Source organism: Bidens hawaiensis, unplaced genomic scaffold (genome assembly GCF_021521415.1).
Source record: "Bidens hawaiensis isolate Kalapana, Puna unplaced genomic scaffold, B.hawaiensis_p1.1 tig00008945_1, whole genome shotgun sequence".
In the NCBI taxonomy this organism is placed as follows: domain Eukaryota; kingdom Viridiplantae; phylum Streptophyta; class Magnoliopsida; order Asterales; family Asteraceae; genus Bidens; species Bidens hawaiensis.
In genome coordinates, this window is record NW_027491649.1 from 487,979 (window position 1) to 502,890 (window position 14,912).

Here is a 14,912-nt window from a genome sequence, read left to right on the forward strand (position 1 = left end):
TTTTACATGAAACTCTAACTCTTTTTTATTTAAATAGTAGTTAAAATAAAGTGTTTCCGCTGCCAGGACTCGAACCTGGGACTCCTGGGTTAGAGGAGCCGAGTTTATCATATGTCATATGGGTTTTGAGATGCTACAGCGGAATTTGTTAATTATGTTGCTTTACAATTCTATTTAACCTCCAAACAACATAATAATTAAGTAGATTAAAGATTATTTAATTATGTTACAGTTGAAACTTTTTGTTACGCTAAAGTTTTCCCTTTAATAAATGATTCAAAACAGTTTTAAGTTACAAAGGATATTAACATATGCGTTTAGCTTTTCACACTGATTTATTGTAACGACAAGATTTTTTGTTATTCGCATTGTTATGAAAAGGCATTAAAATTTATAAAAGTATGGATATAAAGTACCCATAAAAAAACTATTCATTTTTTAACTATGTTGATGCTTATTTGACTATGCTAACGGCTTTTTGTTTAATCTTAGATCTTAACAAAGTAAAATAACATAAAACTAAATGGCATTTAATAATTCATGTAAAATCAATTGTAACTAAGCTTAGATATCATGTACTATTCTACGGCCGGTTGAGGAAAGAAAATGAAACCGGAAACCAAAATAACTAACAACCTACCCAAACTAATAGCTGACACTTCGGTTGTGCTTTATTCAGCCAAAAGTTACGGATCGGTTTCAGACATGCCTCGTTTCAAAACCAAACCACACCAAAGCGAACTGAAAAGCTGAACCAAAACACACGGACCTGTTTATAATAGTTTTTTTATTGGGTTTATGGTACCCAAAACTGGGTTGTAAACGAACAAGACATCCAATGAACCGTTTGGCGGGAAGTTCGTTTACGTCCAATAAATGAACGAACATGAACAAGAATTTTTGTTCGTTTAGTTAAATGGATGAACATGAACATAAGTTGTGTTCGTGAACTTTAGGTAACGTGTTCATTTACATTCCATTAAAAGGCTTGTTTTATTTATTTATTATAGTTTATTTGTAATAACCAACTCAACATTTATTATTTTATTATTTATGTTCAGTTCGTTTCATAAATGTTTCTTTTATGTTAATATTTTGGATTTTAAACTATTTTGTTTCTTAAATAGCACATGTCTGTTTGCATTCGTGAACAAGTTCAATTCTTTAACGAACATACACAAACAAGATTTTCTGACCGGTTAGCGTTCATGAACAAGTTTAATGCTAAACAAACAAATATGAACAATGCTTCGTTCGATTTGGTTTGGTTCGGTTTTTCACAGCCCTACTCATGATTCATTCCATTCTCTCATTTTTTGAAATGGTAGTGAGTGCAAGAAAAAAAAAAGAAACAAAATTTAAAAGATAAGTAGTATTTAATTGAATAAGAATATGTACGTGGAATGAAATGTTATAGATTTTACAAGATGAATAATTTTTAGTAACAAATGTGACTTTTAGTCCCCGATAGGACATTCTGGTGATAAAGTGGTGTACTCTCTAACTAAGTCGTTGTGAGTTTAATACATCTCAATTATCTTAAAACTATTTACATGTCATGTATAATTTAGCAAGGTTACACTTAGTGGCGGACTTGGTTTGAATTTGTACAAAACTTAGGCTGTTACTGAGAACAAGTTATTCAAATGTTATAAGTTTCGTCAAATAGATCTTGAAGATGTATATAAAACAAGCCTTTTAAACGAATTTAAATGAACACGTTACCTAAAGTTCATGAACACAACTCATGTTCATGTTCGTCCATTTAACTAAACGAACAAAAATTCTTGTTCATGTTCGTTCATTTACTGGATGTAAACGAACTTCCCGCCGAACGGTTCATTGGATGTCTGGTTCGCTTATAACCCTGTTTTGGGTACCATAAACCCAATAAAAACTATTATAAACAGGTGCGGTGTGTTTTGGTTCAACTTTTCAATTCACTTTGTTGTAGTTAGGTTTTGAAACGAGGCATATCTGAAACCAATCCGTAACTTTTGGTTGAATAAAGCACAACCAAACTGTCGGCTATTAGTTTGGGTAGGTTGTCAGTTATTTTGGTTTCTGGTTTCATTTTCCATTTTCTCCTCACCCGGCCGTAGAAAAGAACATGACTTATAAGCTTAGTTACAATTGATTTTACATGAATTGATGTGGTGTGTTATGTTGAATGTGTGTGGTATGACTGGTATCCTGGTTCCAAACATTAAATGCCATTTGGTTTTATGTTATTTTACTTTGTTAAAATCAAATATTAAACAAAAAGTCATTAGCATAGTCAAATAAGCAGCAATATAGTTAAAGCGAAATGGTACAAGGTGTGACAACGTGAACAATTTTTCTTATAGACACTTTATATCCACACTTTTATAAATTTTAATGTATTCTCATAACAATGCAAATAAAATAAAATCTAGTCGTTACACAGTGTGAAAAGCTAAACGCATATGTTAATATCTATGATGACTTCTACTTATTAAAATAAAAGATTTTAATTTTTAAATCATCGTTTGAAATCAGTGTGAAAAAGCTAAACTATATCATAAGCCATCGTTTAATCTTCTACTAATTAAAATAAAAGATTTTATTTGAACTATTAGATTAATTATCATGTTTTGAAGTTAAATAGAATTATAACAAAACTTAATTAACAAATTCCGCTGTAGCATCTCAAAGCCCATATGATAAAGATAAACTCGGCACCTCTTACCAAGGTGTCCCAGGTTCGAGCCCTGGCAGCGGATACAAATTTTTTCTTTTTAATTTTTATCTGATTTTCTTCACTCTGGTAAATATCATTTGCTGATTTAAAGAAAAAGTCTGTGAATTTCATGTAAAATTCCTCAATAATTAATTCTTCACTTAAATCCTCCTGCAATTTATATATCTTTAAGGTGTGTTTGGTCAAACTTTCTAAAATACATATTCAAGATGTGTTTGATGAACCTTGAAGCACTTGTTATCAGTGGTATTTTGTAGGGTGATACGAACCCGGTTCTTGTCTATACCCGTATAGGCAGACTGTTCGAGTCAAAGTCACCCATGGAGCATGTTCGAGTTATGTATAACATAAAACCAAAGCACACCTTCGACATAACAACCCCATTAATTCATGTAAACTCGTAATTACTTGTCTAGGGGTGATGAAAAAACGATTAGCTGAAACGTAAACTGAAATAACCAGCAAACTAATAACCTACCCTACCTAATAACTGAAGTTTCGGTTTTTCTTTTTTTCATTTTTTTTATTATTAACCAAAAGCTACGGCTCGGTTTCAGGTATACCTCATTTCAAAACTCAATCGCACCAAAACGCATTGAACCGATGCGCACCAAACTTGTTTATAATGTTTGTTACTGGGAATATGTTAGCCAAAAGTATGTTTGTAAGCGAACCAAACATTCAACAAACCATTCGACGGGAAGTTCGTTCAGCGTTCGTCCGTTTAATAAACGGAAATGAACAACATACTTTGTTCGATTATTTTGTGAACGGACATGAAAAAAAAATCTCGTCATTCAATTGCATTCGTGAACACATGTTAATCTGCTCATTTATGTTCGCTTGTTTATGTTTTGGTTATATATATTTCTTAGGGACCCCACTCAAAACACTTACAACCTAAATATAAAACCGAAAACAAACCTGTAACCAAATTATAGCTACACGAAACCGAATAAACGGAAATCCAACAATTAAAATCAAGAAAACTAAATTTGTACAAAATTATCAATATCCTATGGTAAAAACTGGAAATCAAAAGTAAACAAACGAATCAAATGATAGTGAACCCAATTTGAGAAGGGTGGTTTCTCCAAGTTACGAACTAACAATTTTGATAAATATAGGCATTGACTTGAAATAAAACGAAGAACCTCATCGGTTATCCTGGCTGAAACGTCATCGTGAAACCACCCTGCATCGATTATTCTGGCGCTAAGGAGTTTTAAGCCGGAACCAAAGATAACTTGAATATGCTCCATGAGAGCAAGTTATTCAAATGCTACATAAGAAGGTTTAATCAAACACATCTTGAACATGTAAATAAAGAGTTTGCCAAACACACACAAAAAAAAACCTTGCAGGATGGTTAAGTGAATAATTATTTGTTGAGGAATTTTACATGAAATTCAACTCTTTTTTATTTAAATAGCAGTTAAAAAATAATTAATTATTTGTTGAGGAATTTTCCATGAAATTCAACTCTTTTTTATTTAAATAGCAGTTAAAAAAATTATTCCGCTTGGTTAGAGGAGCCGAGTTTATCATATGTCATATGGGTTTTGAGATGCTACAGCGGAATTTGTTAATTATGTTGCTTTACAATTCTATTTAACCTTAATGCATCTTTTATGTTATAGTTGAAATAAAATCTTTTATTTTCATTTACTAGATTATACGATGCTTTATGTTAACCTTTTGTTGAGTTAAAGTTTTTCCTTATTAATAAACAATTCAAAATGGTTAAAGTTGTCAAGGATGCTAACAAAAATGTTTAGCTTTTTACAAGATTTTATTTTATTTGTATCATTATCAAAACACATTAAAATTTATTAAATATTATTATCAATAATTTGCCTGTGTGGAGGGAGATCCAGTATTTTATAGAATCCTTATCTAAGGATTTACAAAAAAAAATTATTTTAAAAAAGAAGTAGATATGTAATTATCATAATAACTATTAGAGCAGGTATTTGAAATTACTCATAAAAAGAATTGCTTGTTTTGTCACACCTTGTATCGTTTTGCTATAATTATGTTGATGCTTCTTTCGCCTTGTTAACGGTTTTCGGTTTATGTTTAACCCTTAGATTCTAACAAAGTAAAATAACATAGAACCATAACAAACTAAATTCGTTATGAGTAAGTAGTTAACGTAAATGCTTTCACTTAAAAGTTTCAGAATCAAATTCATTATCGTCCAAACATTTCAAGCCTAAATGTAAATCCGAATCAAACTGAAGCTACGCATAAACGAAAACTGAAATTTCGGTTTTGGTTCGGTTTAGGTTGGAGTCCAAAATAGACCCAAGTTTGTACTGCAATTTGCAAAGGAGCAATGGCTGCAAAATGTTGTTTTCTCGTCACTGGCTCCCCTGTAAGTGGTCCACAGTCTCTCTGTTGCTTCTTCTATGAATAAAACTGAAGCTGAATTTGAATATTGTTATTATTATTATTATTATTATTATTATTCAGGGCGTGGGTAAAACCACTTTAATTACAAGGGTTTTGGAGACCCTTAAATCTTCCAACCCCAGTTTAAAGATTCAGGGCTTCTTCACACGTAACTAATTAATAATTGTTTCTCTTTATTCTTTAATAATCATACTATTAATTAGCTTTTTTTTTTTAAATTTTATCTGCTACTATTAAGTTTGGATTATACAGGCGAGATCAGACAAGGAGACGAGCGGGTCGGGTTTGAGGTGGTAACGTTAGATGGTCCTACTGCTCCACTTGCTTCTATTAACAATTCTAGGCAAGAAAGAATTTATATCATTATTATTATTATGTGCATAATTTGTTTAAATTTTGAATATTTCTGCACAGAAATTGGGATTTTTAATGGTTTACACTTTACAGGCATGAAATGATTAAAAAATTGAAGCTTTATAAGGAAACTTTGCTGGAAAGTTGTTAATTGGTTTATCAAGATATATTAGTGGTCTTAAATCTGTTAATAATATTGTTTTTAGTGTTTAAGAACTCGATAGGGCCTAGTCGGGGCGGTGGTGGTATCGACTAGCAATTAATAAGGATTAACCGGATTGGAATTTATTTATAATTTTTCAAATTACGTCTAGTTTTTCAAATTCTTTAAAGATTTTTATCAGTTTTGACCAAAATTTGACAGATCCGGTAGCGCTCCGATCTCTGATAAATCGGGGTTAATTTTGATTTTTATAACACTGATTGATTTGAATTTTGATATATTATTGGTTTTGTTTATGAGTTGCTTTATGAATGGCAGTGCAGAGTCCATTAGATGGCCTACTGTTGGGAGATATAGAGTTGATGTCGCATCGTTTGAGTCTTTGGCGTTGCCTGAGTTACAGGTTCATTCTTCTTGTCAGTCTTATCTAGGTCAAATTTAGTTTCGGAAATGAAAGTAAGATGTTTGACCAGAAAAGTCAAACTGTAATTGTCTTCGGGAACAGGGGAGAATGAGTATGTTTGTATGATTGGCAGGTCAAAGAAGACACTGATCTATTTGTGATTGATGAAGTTGGTAAGATGGAGTTGTTTAGCTCATTGTTCTTCCCTGCGGTGTTACGCGTACTGGAGTCTAACAAACCGTTTCTAGCTACCATCCCCGTTCCAAAGGCTGGTCGGGATATACCTGCAGGTACACTTAACAGTCAGCATTTGAATATTGAAAAGTCAAGCTATGTGTACTTTATTCTTCTATAAGTTTGATATTTTTGCAGTTGCACGGTTGAAGAATCATCCGGGAGCAACTGTTTTTAGTTTAACGAAAAGCAATAGGGATGCCATGAAAGATGAAATATGTTCCCAGTTAGCAGCCAAGCTGGTTTAACCTGTTTACCCCTGACCCGTTCGATTGAGCTTGATTGTTGACATGTAAGAAAATGTATTCGTTTTAGGCTGTTTTTTATTAGTTACATAAGTGTATGCTTGTTTACAACTTTACATAGTTTTTTATTGATATGAAATCAAATTATGGTTGTTTTAAATGTTACTCATTTTACTGGGCAGTTTTTCTTACATGATTATGTATGAAATGCTGTTCTTTAAACTATTATTAAACTTATCAAAATTTACATTTCAAATGAACAATTCGTTTGAATAGTAATATTAAATATACATGTCGATTCAAAATAAATAAATGTGAGAAAAATGCATTTATACAATCACACAACCTGTTGATACAATTAAAATCCATCACCAAAAAGAAAAAAAAAGTATAATATGTGATCTCTGTACACTTTCAACTCCAATACGATTCAACTCGAGTCTGTTAAGATTAAATCTAAAAAAAAACTTTAAAAAGACGACAGAATAATAACATAAAAAACACGAGGATCATGAGGCTCGGCGATCATTTTCAGCAGTTCGCAACATCTCTTTCGCCATTGAAGAGAATGTTTGTGCATTGTCTTGCATTTCTGCTGTTCTTAAGTTGATTCCCTGCCCGAATCACATTAAATTTTTAGTTTTATAAATCATAATTTGACACTTGTTACAGGCAGATGGATATTATCAACTACCTTCAGTTTTCTTATGTTGTCACTTAGCTTGTTTTGTGCCATTTTAGCAGCACTTGTTTCCTGCAATGCCACCAAAAAATATACAGCCAATAAATACATTTCTATACGCATATTCCAAGTGATCTAAATCCATAATTTTTTATGGTTACTTACACCAGTCGAGCTAAATCCATATTTTTTCTTGATTTGATCTACAGAATCACCTTTCTCATCTTGTGGTTCTTCCTTTACTTGCACTTTCTCCTTTTTGACGGCATTCATCTCTTTCAGTTTACCTGTAAATGAAAACATGTATCGTCAAAACGACACTCACTTCTATTACAATCATATATGGTCAACGTCTTAGATAAGCTTAACCTACCTTTAAATGCATTAAATTTACTAGTAAGTTTCTTTTTGTTAAGTGCTGCCATCATGGTTTTTCCTTTATGTTTTTCCTCTGGACCATCTATGTCAATATCATCTATAAAAAAACACGTAAATATGTAAAACTGTTACATTTGAACCGAGAACCAAAATGTTAAAAATTGGTCAAAGGTCAAACCTATATCCAGTTCAACTTCTTCATCTGTTGGGAGGCTTTCTCGGGTTTCACTCTCTAATGGAAAGTTAGCCACTGAAAATAATATTGACAGTTCCTCAAAACTCTCTCTTGCAGACTCTGGTTCTATTTCCGGCTCATGTTTCGGTTTGCTTCCTTTCATCATAGAACCAAATAATCCCTATTGCATACAATATGTACAAACATCAGTACCATATTAATCAGATGGTGGAGTTTTAAAGATAATAAAAATATCACCTTTTTCGTTTCTCTGGGGGTAACATGATCAGATTGTTTCCCTTGAGGAATTATCAGGTCATTGTTATAAACTTGGGTAGCCGAGTCTAAATTCCTAATAGAAATTAAAAAAAAAACATAAGCATGAAAATTAAGATCACCAAATTAAAATTTTTATTATTTGTGCATTACCTGAAGATTTCTCTATGGAGTAAAACTGAAGCAATAAAAACTTCTTGGTCACCATTCACCTGTACCAAAAAAAGTTTTTAAATTCACTAACTTTGACAATTATGATATCTTTGAAGTCAAATTTATACTACCATGATGATGTCACCATTTTGTGAGGCACAAGTTGAACTATCAGGTAAAGAATTCGGTTTTGAAGTTGAAAGCGCAAGGCCTCTGATGGATGTTGCCTTCAAAAGGGATAATTCTGGCAGTGATCTGAAATTCCAGTCGTGAGTTCTAACACAAATACAGAATGTCTTAAAAATATATCTGAACACTAAGAAAACAGGTCACCTTATTTCAATTTTGCCATCAGTGAAAACAAGCACAAGGCCGGTATCAGAACAACATGTTGAAGCATAACAACAAATTGAGGAATTGAACTTCTTTTTGTAACAAACCTTCTTCACACCCTGAACAAAAAGTCGGCCCGTTATATTTAGTGTGTGTGTGTATACACAGTATATATATGAAAAGGTTAATTCTTGTAACCTGAACCACATGTGGAAGTGAATACACGTACACGGCTTTCTCAGAGCATAGCAGCAATAAGTCTTTCGCATTAGATCCTCTGCCAGATGTCCCGTGCTCATCTGCAAAGTGATAATATTTTCATTTCCCGCCAACTAAATAATAATAAAAAGTTAAAATATTATTTTCTACCCAACAATTGGACGAATAAAGCTTTAGATGGCTTTTTAGGATGAACCGCTGCAGTGTTGAGTATATTTCCTGTTTCACTTTCAAGTGCCCAAGCTGATGAATCCTTTGTGGCCACAACTAAAATATTCTTCTCAAATCCATGCAAACTGCACATCCCAAACTGCAGAGAGACGACAGCTGTCGACAGTTCACTTGCTATACGCCTCTCGTATAATAAAGTGGGCCCCGCCATATCGATCACTGAAACCTGAATCAATGATTGCTACTTTAAGTGGAAGTTGGAATGGGTAAAAATAATATGGAAAAATGATATCTTACATATCCTTGATCTGACCCAACAGCAATAAGTTTAGTGTCTTGACTTGTTATTATTGATAGCACTGCTCCATTAACCTTCACAAGTTTAACACTTTGGATAATATTGCTTCCTTTCTTTGAACTTCCTATAATACAAATAATATTATATTATTATGTAATTATCTATAGTTTATGTATGTACTAAACTTAGGTACCAATATAAAAGTAGTTTTACCTTGTAAGGACAAAAAACTGCTCTCTATGGCATATGGCTCGGGCTTAAATTTGAAAATTCTAACCTGTAACACAATATGGTATATACATTAGATCATGCAATTCATATTAAAATGTAACGTGTTATATAAACTTACTGTTCCACTTTGATCTCCAGATATGAGGATCCGTGCTTCCATATCATAGCATAATGCAGTCAGGGGTACACCACTTAAAGAATGGTCATCTTCACTCTGCATTATTAGAAGCAAAAAAAGGATAAGAACAACTGACTGATTAAGATTATTTTAGCGTACAATATGTTAGCATGCAGATGGAATCAGAAGCTACCTGTTGATTAAAGGGTACAATTGGAATCAGAAGTGGCGATGACGCATCCCAAAAGTTTATAGCACCATTACTGTGTCCTGTTATGTATATGTTTTTAAAATTTGAGAAACTACTAAAACTAGCTGGTGAAGATCCATCTTTTTGTTTAGCCTCGAATGCGAAAACCGCAGGAATCTTTTTTGACAGCAATAGGTAATCCTATGAAAACCAAACAATTTGTAAGAATAAAATTTCCTACTTTTATTTCTTTTATAAGAAAAACGTTCATATTATTATTATCATTATTATTATTACCTCGTCAGTAGAAGAAATCATGCATGGATTGTCAGTGATGAACTTTGCTACAGTGATTGCTGAATCAGCATATGGTAGTCTCACCATTACCTCTTTTGGAAGTAAAGGTGGAGACCTAGTTTGTGACTGAATTAAATACTTTTCAATCGACAAATCATCATATAAATAAACATGTCCAGATTTTCCAACCACAAGAAAACAATCATCTTTATGTTTATTCTGTTCGCTATTTGATGAAACAATCTCAAAGTCAACACACGGATCAGATGAAGCGATTCCCAGCTTAGTAGTGCGAGATTCAATCTGGTCATTTATTATAACAACCTGCAAACAGGATCAAACAGTTTCATCATTAAACAAGTTCTTAAAACCAGAATTGACAGAAAAAAGTTTTTCAACTGAATTAACACTAATACCTACCTGTAACGAATTTACAGAAGAGAAGTCAGAAGAACCAAGAACATAAAGTCGACTCGCTTTCCCTTCTGCATAAGCCCATTTTAACTTGGCTATAGGAGTTTTATCTATTTTATACCCAAGATTTAGTTTGAACAAAGGACCACTTTGGGTCCCACTTAACTCCTTGTCAGTTGAAAGTTCAGTTTTTGAGTCTACGGAGTGAGGAACACTCCACATCAGAATTTCTCCATTGTTGTATCCAATAACTACTTTGCTTCCAAAGGGACAAGCCCAACATGCAGCTGTCACTTTTTTGGTGTCATGATTCATTGAGTAAATCAAATTTCCTCCAGTTGTAAACACCGGTTTGTTATCTTGAATTGACCATAACGTAATAAGTCCACTTTTATAAATTATAAGAATCCTGAATTGAGAAGTGACCCGTGAAGTGAGATTCGAGAGGTTTTTAACAGTCATTATTATCGAAAAGGAAAAATAATATTGGGAATTACCTTTTACTTTCAGCTGCTGGTTGAGGCAGAATGTACATAACAGCAGCATCAGTTAGATCTTCTGTTGAATTACCTATATAGGTTGACCACTCAAAAGTGAAAGATAATATAAATGCTCCTATATAGTATACACTAGTATCTTATAATATAAAGTTAAAAGAATGTGACTCACTGTTAGATGCTGCAAAAGGAATTCGGTATTTCATTTGTGTTATATTACATGTCTCTTTGTCAAACTTCAGAACCGAAACATTACCAAACGAGTCTCCAACATACCTATAGATGACATATATCATATAAAAACATTGCAACCATAAAACCTATATATTTACAATCTGTAAAAACATCCTTATGAGTCTGAGAAACACTTACATGTAAAAGGTACGTTGAAGGACTGTAAAAGACGTAATTTCTTCATTATATACATGAACATGAACTAAAGACTTTGTGTCTGTGTCCCAAACCTACATATATACAACATTTTTTAATCCCACATTGAATTATCATGACAATAACTATGATCCAAAGGGTTTACCTCAATATGATTTTTTACATTAATGTTTATAAGAAACTGTTGGTTGTGAATGAACTGCAAAAACTTGCTTGGTACAGCCTCAGGAGATTCCATTACAACTTGAGTGTTATCTTGTCCAAATAACTTAATCCGGCCATCTCTAATGAAAGAAAAATATCATACTAATCAGATATTGGATTAATGAACCACAAAATAGTATTTGACATTAAGGTCAACAGAAGTATACATGGTTGACATGGCAAGAATCTTCTGAATAGGGTCATAAGCAAGCAAATTACATCCTGATGGAGGGCCATAATGGTAAACAAGGCGTGGATTTACTTCATCTGACTTCAAAGCATCTGGATTTCCTCCAGGCTGCAGCGCAAGCATTGATAGTAGTGATTATGAGCCAAAATAAAATAAGTTTTTAGCCATTATTAACACTTAATTTTTTTGTTTTTTTTCTTAGTTTTTTTTTCTTCCTCATAATTGCTTGAACAGTTCTTTTGAGTTATTGGAGATTCAACCGATATCAAACAGCAAATTCAAACATTAATCTAAGGATTTTTCTTCCATTTGATTATCTTTCAAGGTGATGCAAGATTTATGATCTTATTATATATTGATTAATCCAAATTAATCTTATTGTCATATGAAAAGCAGAGGAAAATGAGAATGTAATGAGTCTGTAAGTTTCATGATGCCAGCATGGTGGACTTTTCTTAATCAGCAGCCACGTACTAAGTGGTCCATAAAGTAAACCAACACTAAAATTTACGTTTTGGTCCTGATATTATTATAACTTCACAGGATCTGACACAGTTTACATAAAAGGCTTTTTTTTTTTTCAAACAGTTTAATATTCAATCTACCAAATATTTAACAAATCTGAATTAATACAAAAACCGAAATTTGTATAAATAATATCAAGATTACCATCTGGCAACCAATCAGCCCATCACCATCTACACTTTTTCTATGCTCTGGCTTTTTATAACATTATAATATTATAATAATATAAAGAAAGCCTTGGAGATAACATCAGAGAAAGTTTTTATATTGATTTATCATTAAAAAAAGCAGTGTATGTTTGAAGAAACCCTTTATATGATTGGATAGATTAGTTGAACAAATCAAATTACCATCCTAGAAAAACAAAATTAAAATAATCAACCGATTGTAAGATCCTCCCACGCAACCACAATTATTGTAAAAAAATATTATATAAAATATAAATATAAAATATCCAATGAATAAGTTAAAGTCACTTTCCCCTAACGAACTTTGAGGATCAGGTGATGATTCATACTGGTAACTAATATATATTCCACAAAAAGAAAGAAAAGTAAAAAAAGGAAAAAGACTTTGACTGTTATAGTAATGAAGACACATTTACATAATGATATCATATTACAACCAGATAACAACCTTAAAGGATGGTGAACAAAATTTATTATTTATAACAAATCAAAAAGTCTACCTGTTTATGACTATACTTCATATCATCATAAATTCATAATCATATATAATAATATACCAAATGTGTTAACAATTAATCCTGTTTCAAGTATTTATGCTCCACATTGCGTGTTCTTTCTAAATATTCTGAACTTTAGAACCTAACTGGTAGTCACGAAATTTTGTCGGTATAGGTCCAATTCGTCACAATAAAGAACATAAAAATAAACTTTTATCGAAACATAGATAAAATTAAGCCCGTCACAATGGTATACATTATATTATTAGAATAACGAAAATAGTAAACAGTGTCACTTTATAAACAAAAAAGAAAAGAAAAATTAGGTGGCTTTGATAAAATGATAAAATGTATATTTGTGCTTCGGTTACTTGTATCGAGCAGCACATAAAGATAATAAGAGAGAAACAAAACAAAATATGATTAAAAACTATTTATAATAATAAAATATCAAAAGATGAAGTTAAAAGAAGTAAAAATAATTAAAAAAATATATATATTAAAGCCTGCAATATTAAATGAGCAGGTAAATGAGATTTTAGAATTAATTTAAAATAAATTAAAAAAAAAAGGAATTTGAAATTCCTATGGATGTACTAATGCGAAAATGAAATTAAAATTTAAAAAATTGAATCTGGAGATTGGATATAAGTGAGTTTCAGTTCAGGATCTCTTAACTCACCGGAAATCACTAATCGGCGGTATAATTATTAATTACGAGCTCTGAAAACAATCGCTACAGTTTCGATAATTAATAATTATAGCTTAAATAAAACCTAAAGGAGCAGATATCGAAACGTACCTTCTTCAACGAAGCCTTTTCCACTAGCTTTTTAACAAACATTTTACTCAAATTAAAGCGTAATAATCTTCAATTCAAGTGCTTCAGTACGATCTGGTGATAATTAAGCTCCTTATTTACGATCTGCCGGCGAGAATTGAACGGCGTACGGCGGAGAGAGTGTCTGTGTGCTTAGTGATAACCGCCGTGTAACGGTTGCTTACAGTTTTATTACTACTTTTATTATTTGTTATAAAAAGAGTTTATAATTTGAAAACAAGACAACGCTTGAGATATTCGGTATTTATTTATTAAAATGCTTCACTTTACCCCCATGTAGTAGTAACATAAGCAACAATGACCCTTCAAAGCTGTTAAATTGAGATATGTTGAGATAGTTTTAAAGATATGAGTGATTAAAAGTTGTTTCTATGTATAAAAGATACACACATGCTTAGTTGCGGGTGGTTAATGCCTTAATGGAGCAAAATGGTGTTTCTAGTAACAATTTAATTTGAAATCATAGCTACCATTTATGTTACAGAATGTTAACATCACATTGATTACGAATTTATGATAATAAGTTATAAGGATTGGAATTTAAGTATTTGGTTAAAGTTATCATGAAAAATGGGATAAGTCAAACATTATTTCACATGTGAAGATGAATGGATTATCATGTGAGTTTGAAATGTCGGTCTTTGTTGACTCAATCAGTTGAAGAGTTGAATATTTTGGAACTTAAAATACGTGAACCTTTGTGGTTAATTGAAGAATAAAACATGTGATGTATTAGTTGAATTCAAAGTGTTTTATTGTAATGTAAGAAGTCTAGACACACAAAAACAAATGAAGAAACACACATGCTAATGGTGTATTTATGGTACGATGAGCAAATGGTATGAGACTAGTTAATTGATACTCATCCAACCTGATTACTCGACAATGATATCATATTTGTTTATCTGTGTAACCAAATATTTTAATATGGTATAAAATAGTATAAATTATATTTTTTATGCTGATTTAACTTAAATTATTGAAAATAAAATTGTAACTAACTATTTGATATTTCATGATGTTTTTTTGTTTTGATTTGGATGGGGTGAAGTCAATTCCAAGAGGTTACTTATGTAAGATCATAAACATAAGCCCTAGTTGTGAAGAAA

General features: G+C 31.9%; 2 protein-coding genes across 3 annotated transcripts; one reads left to right on the forward strand and one right to left on the reverse strand.

The window, feature by feature from the left end:
* Window positions 1–5,035: 5,035 nt before the first annotated feature.
* LOC143530387 (uncharacterized) lies at window positions 5,036–6,648 on the forward strand. The gene is made up of 6 exons (XM_077025935.1): window positions 5,036–5,099; window positions 5,198–5,285; window positions 5,390–5,480; window positions 5,973–6,057; window positions 6,191–6,347; window positions 6,430–6,648. Exons 1-6 carry the CDS (start codon window positions 5,061–5,063, stop codon window positions 6,537–6,539), a joined length of 570 nt encoding a protein of 189 aa, XP_076882050.1. The 5' UTR covers window positions 5,036–5,060; the 3' UTR covers window positions 6,540–6,648.
* A 191-nt stretch (window positions 6,649–6,839) lies between these two features.
* Window positions 6,840–13,996, reverse strand: LOC143530409 (uncharacterized). Of its 2 annotated transcripts, XM_077025954.1 has the most exons (23): window positions 13,765–13,996; window positions 11,730–11,860; window positions 11,504–11,642; window positions 11,341–11,432; window positions 11,141–11,244; window positions 10,969–11,041; window positions 10,478–10,880; window positions 10,058–10,381; window positions 9,764–9,961; window positions 9,571–9,666; window positions 9,435–9,498; window positions 9,221–9,345; window positions 8,903–9,149; window positions 8,732–8,832; window positions 8,534–8,652; window positions 8,332–8,455; window positions 8,201–8,259; window positions 8,030–8,123; window positions 7,775–7,952; window positions 7,592–7,693; window positions 7,384–7,505; window positions 7,231–7,290; window positions 6,840–7,150 (listed from the first exon to the last, which is right to left on the reverse strand). In XM_077025954.1, the coding sequence occupies exons 1-23, from the start codon at window positions 13,804–13,806 to the stop codon at window positions 7,046–7,048; spliced, it is 3,102 nt and encodes a 1,033-aa protein (XP_076882069.1). In that variant the 5' UTR covers window positions 13,807–13,996; the 3' UTR covers window positions 6,840–7,045. The 2 variants fall into 2 exon arrangements, with proteins under 2 accessions (XP_076882069.1, XP_076882068.1); XM_077025953.1 differs by lacking the exon at window positions 6,840–7,150 and having other exon boundaries at window positions 7,243–7,505; window positions 10,969–11,029.
* Window positions 13,997–14,912: the final 916 nt, after the last annotated feature.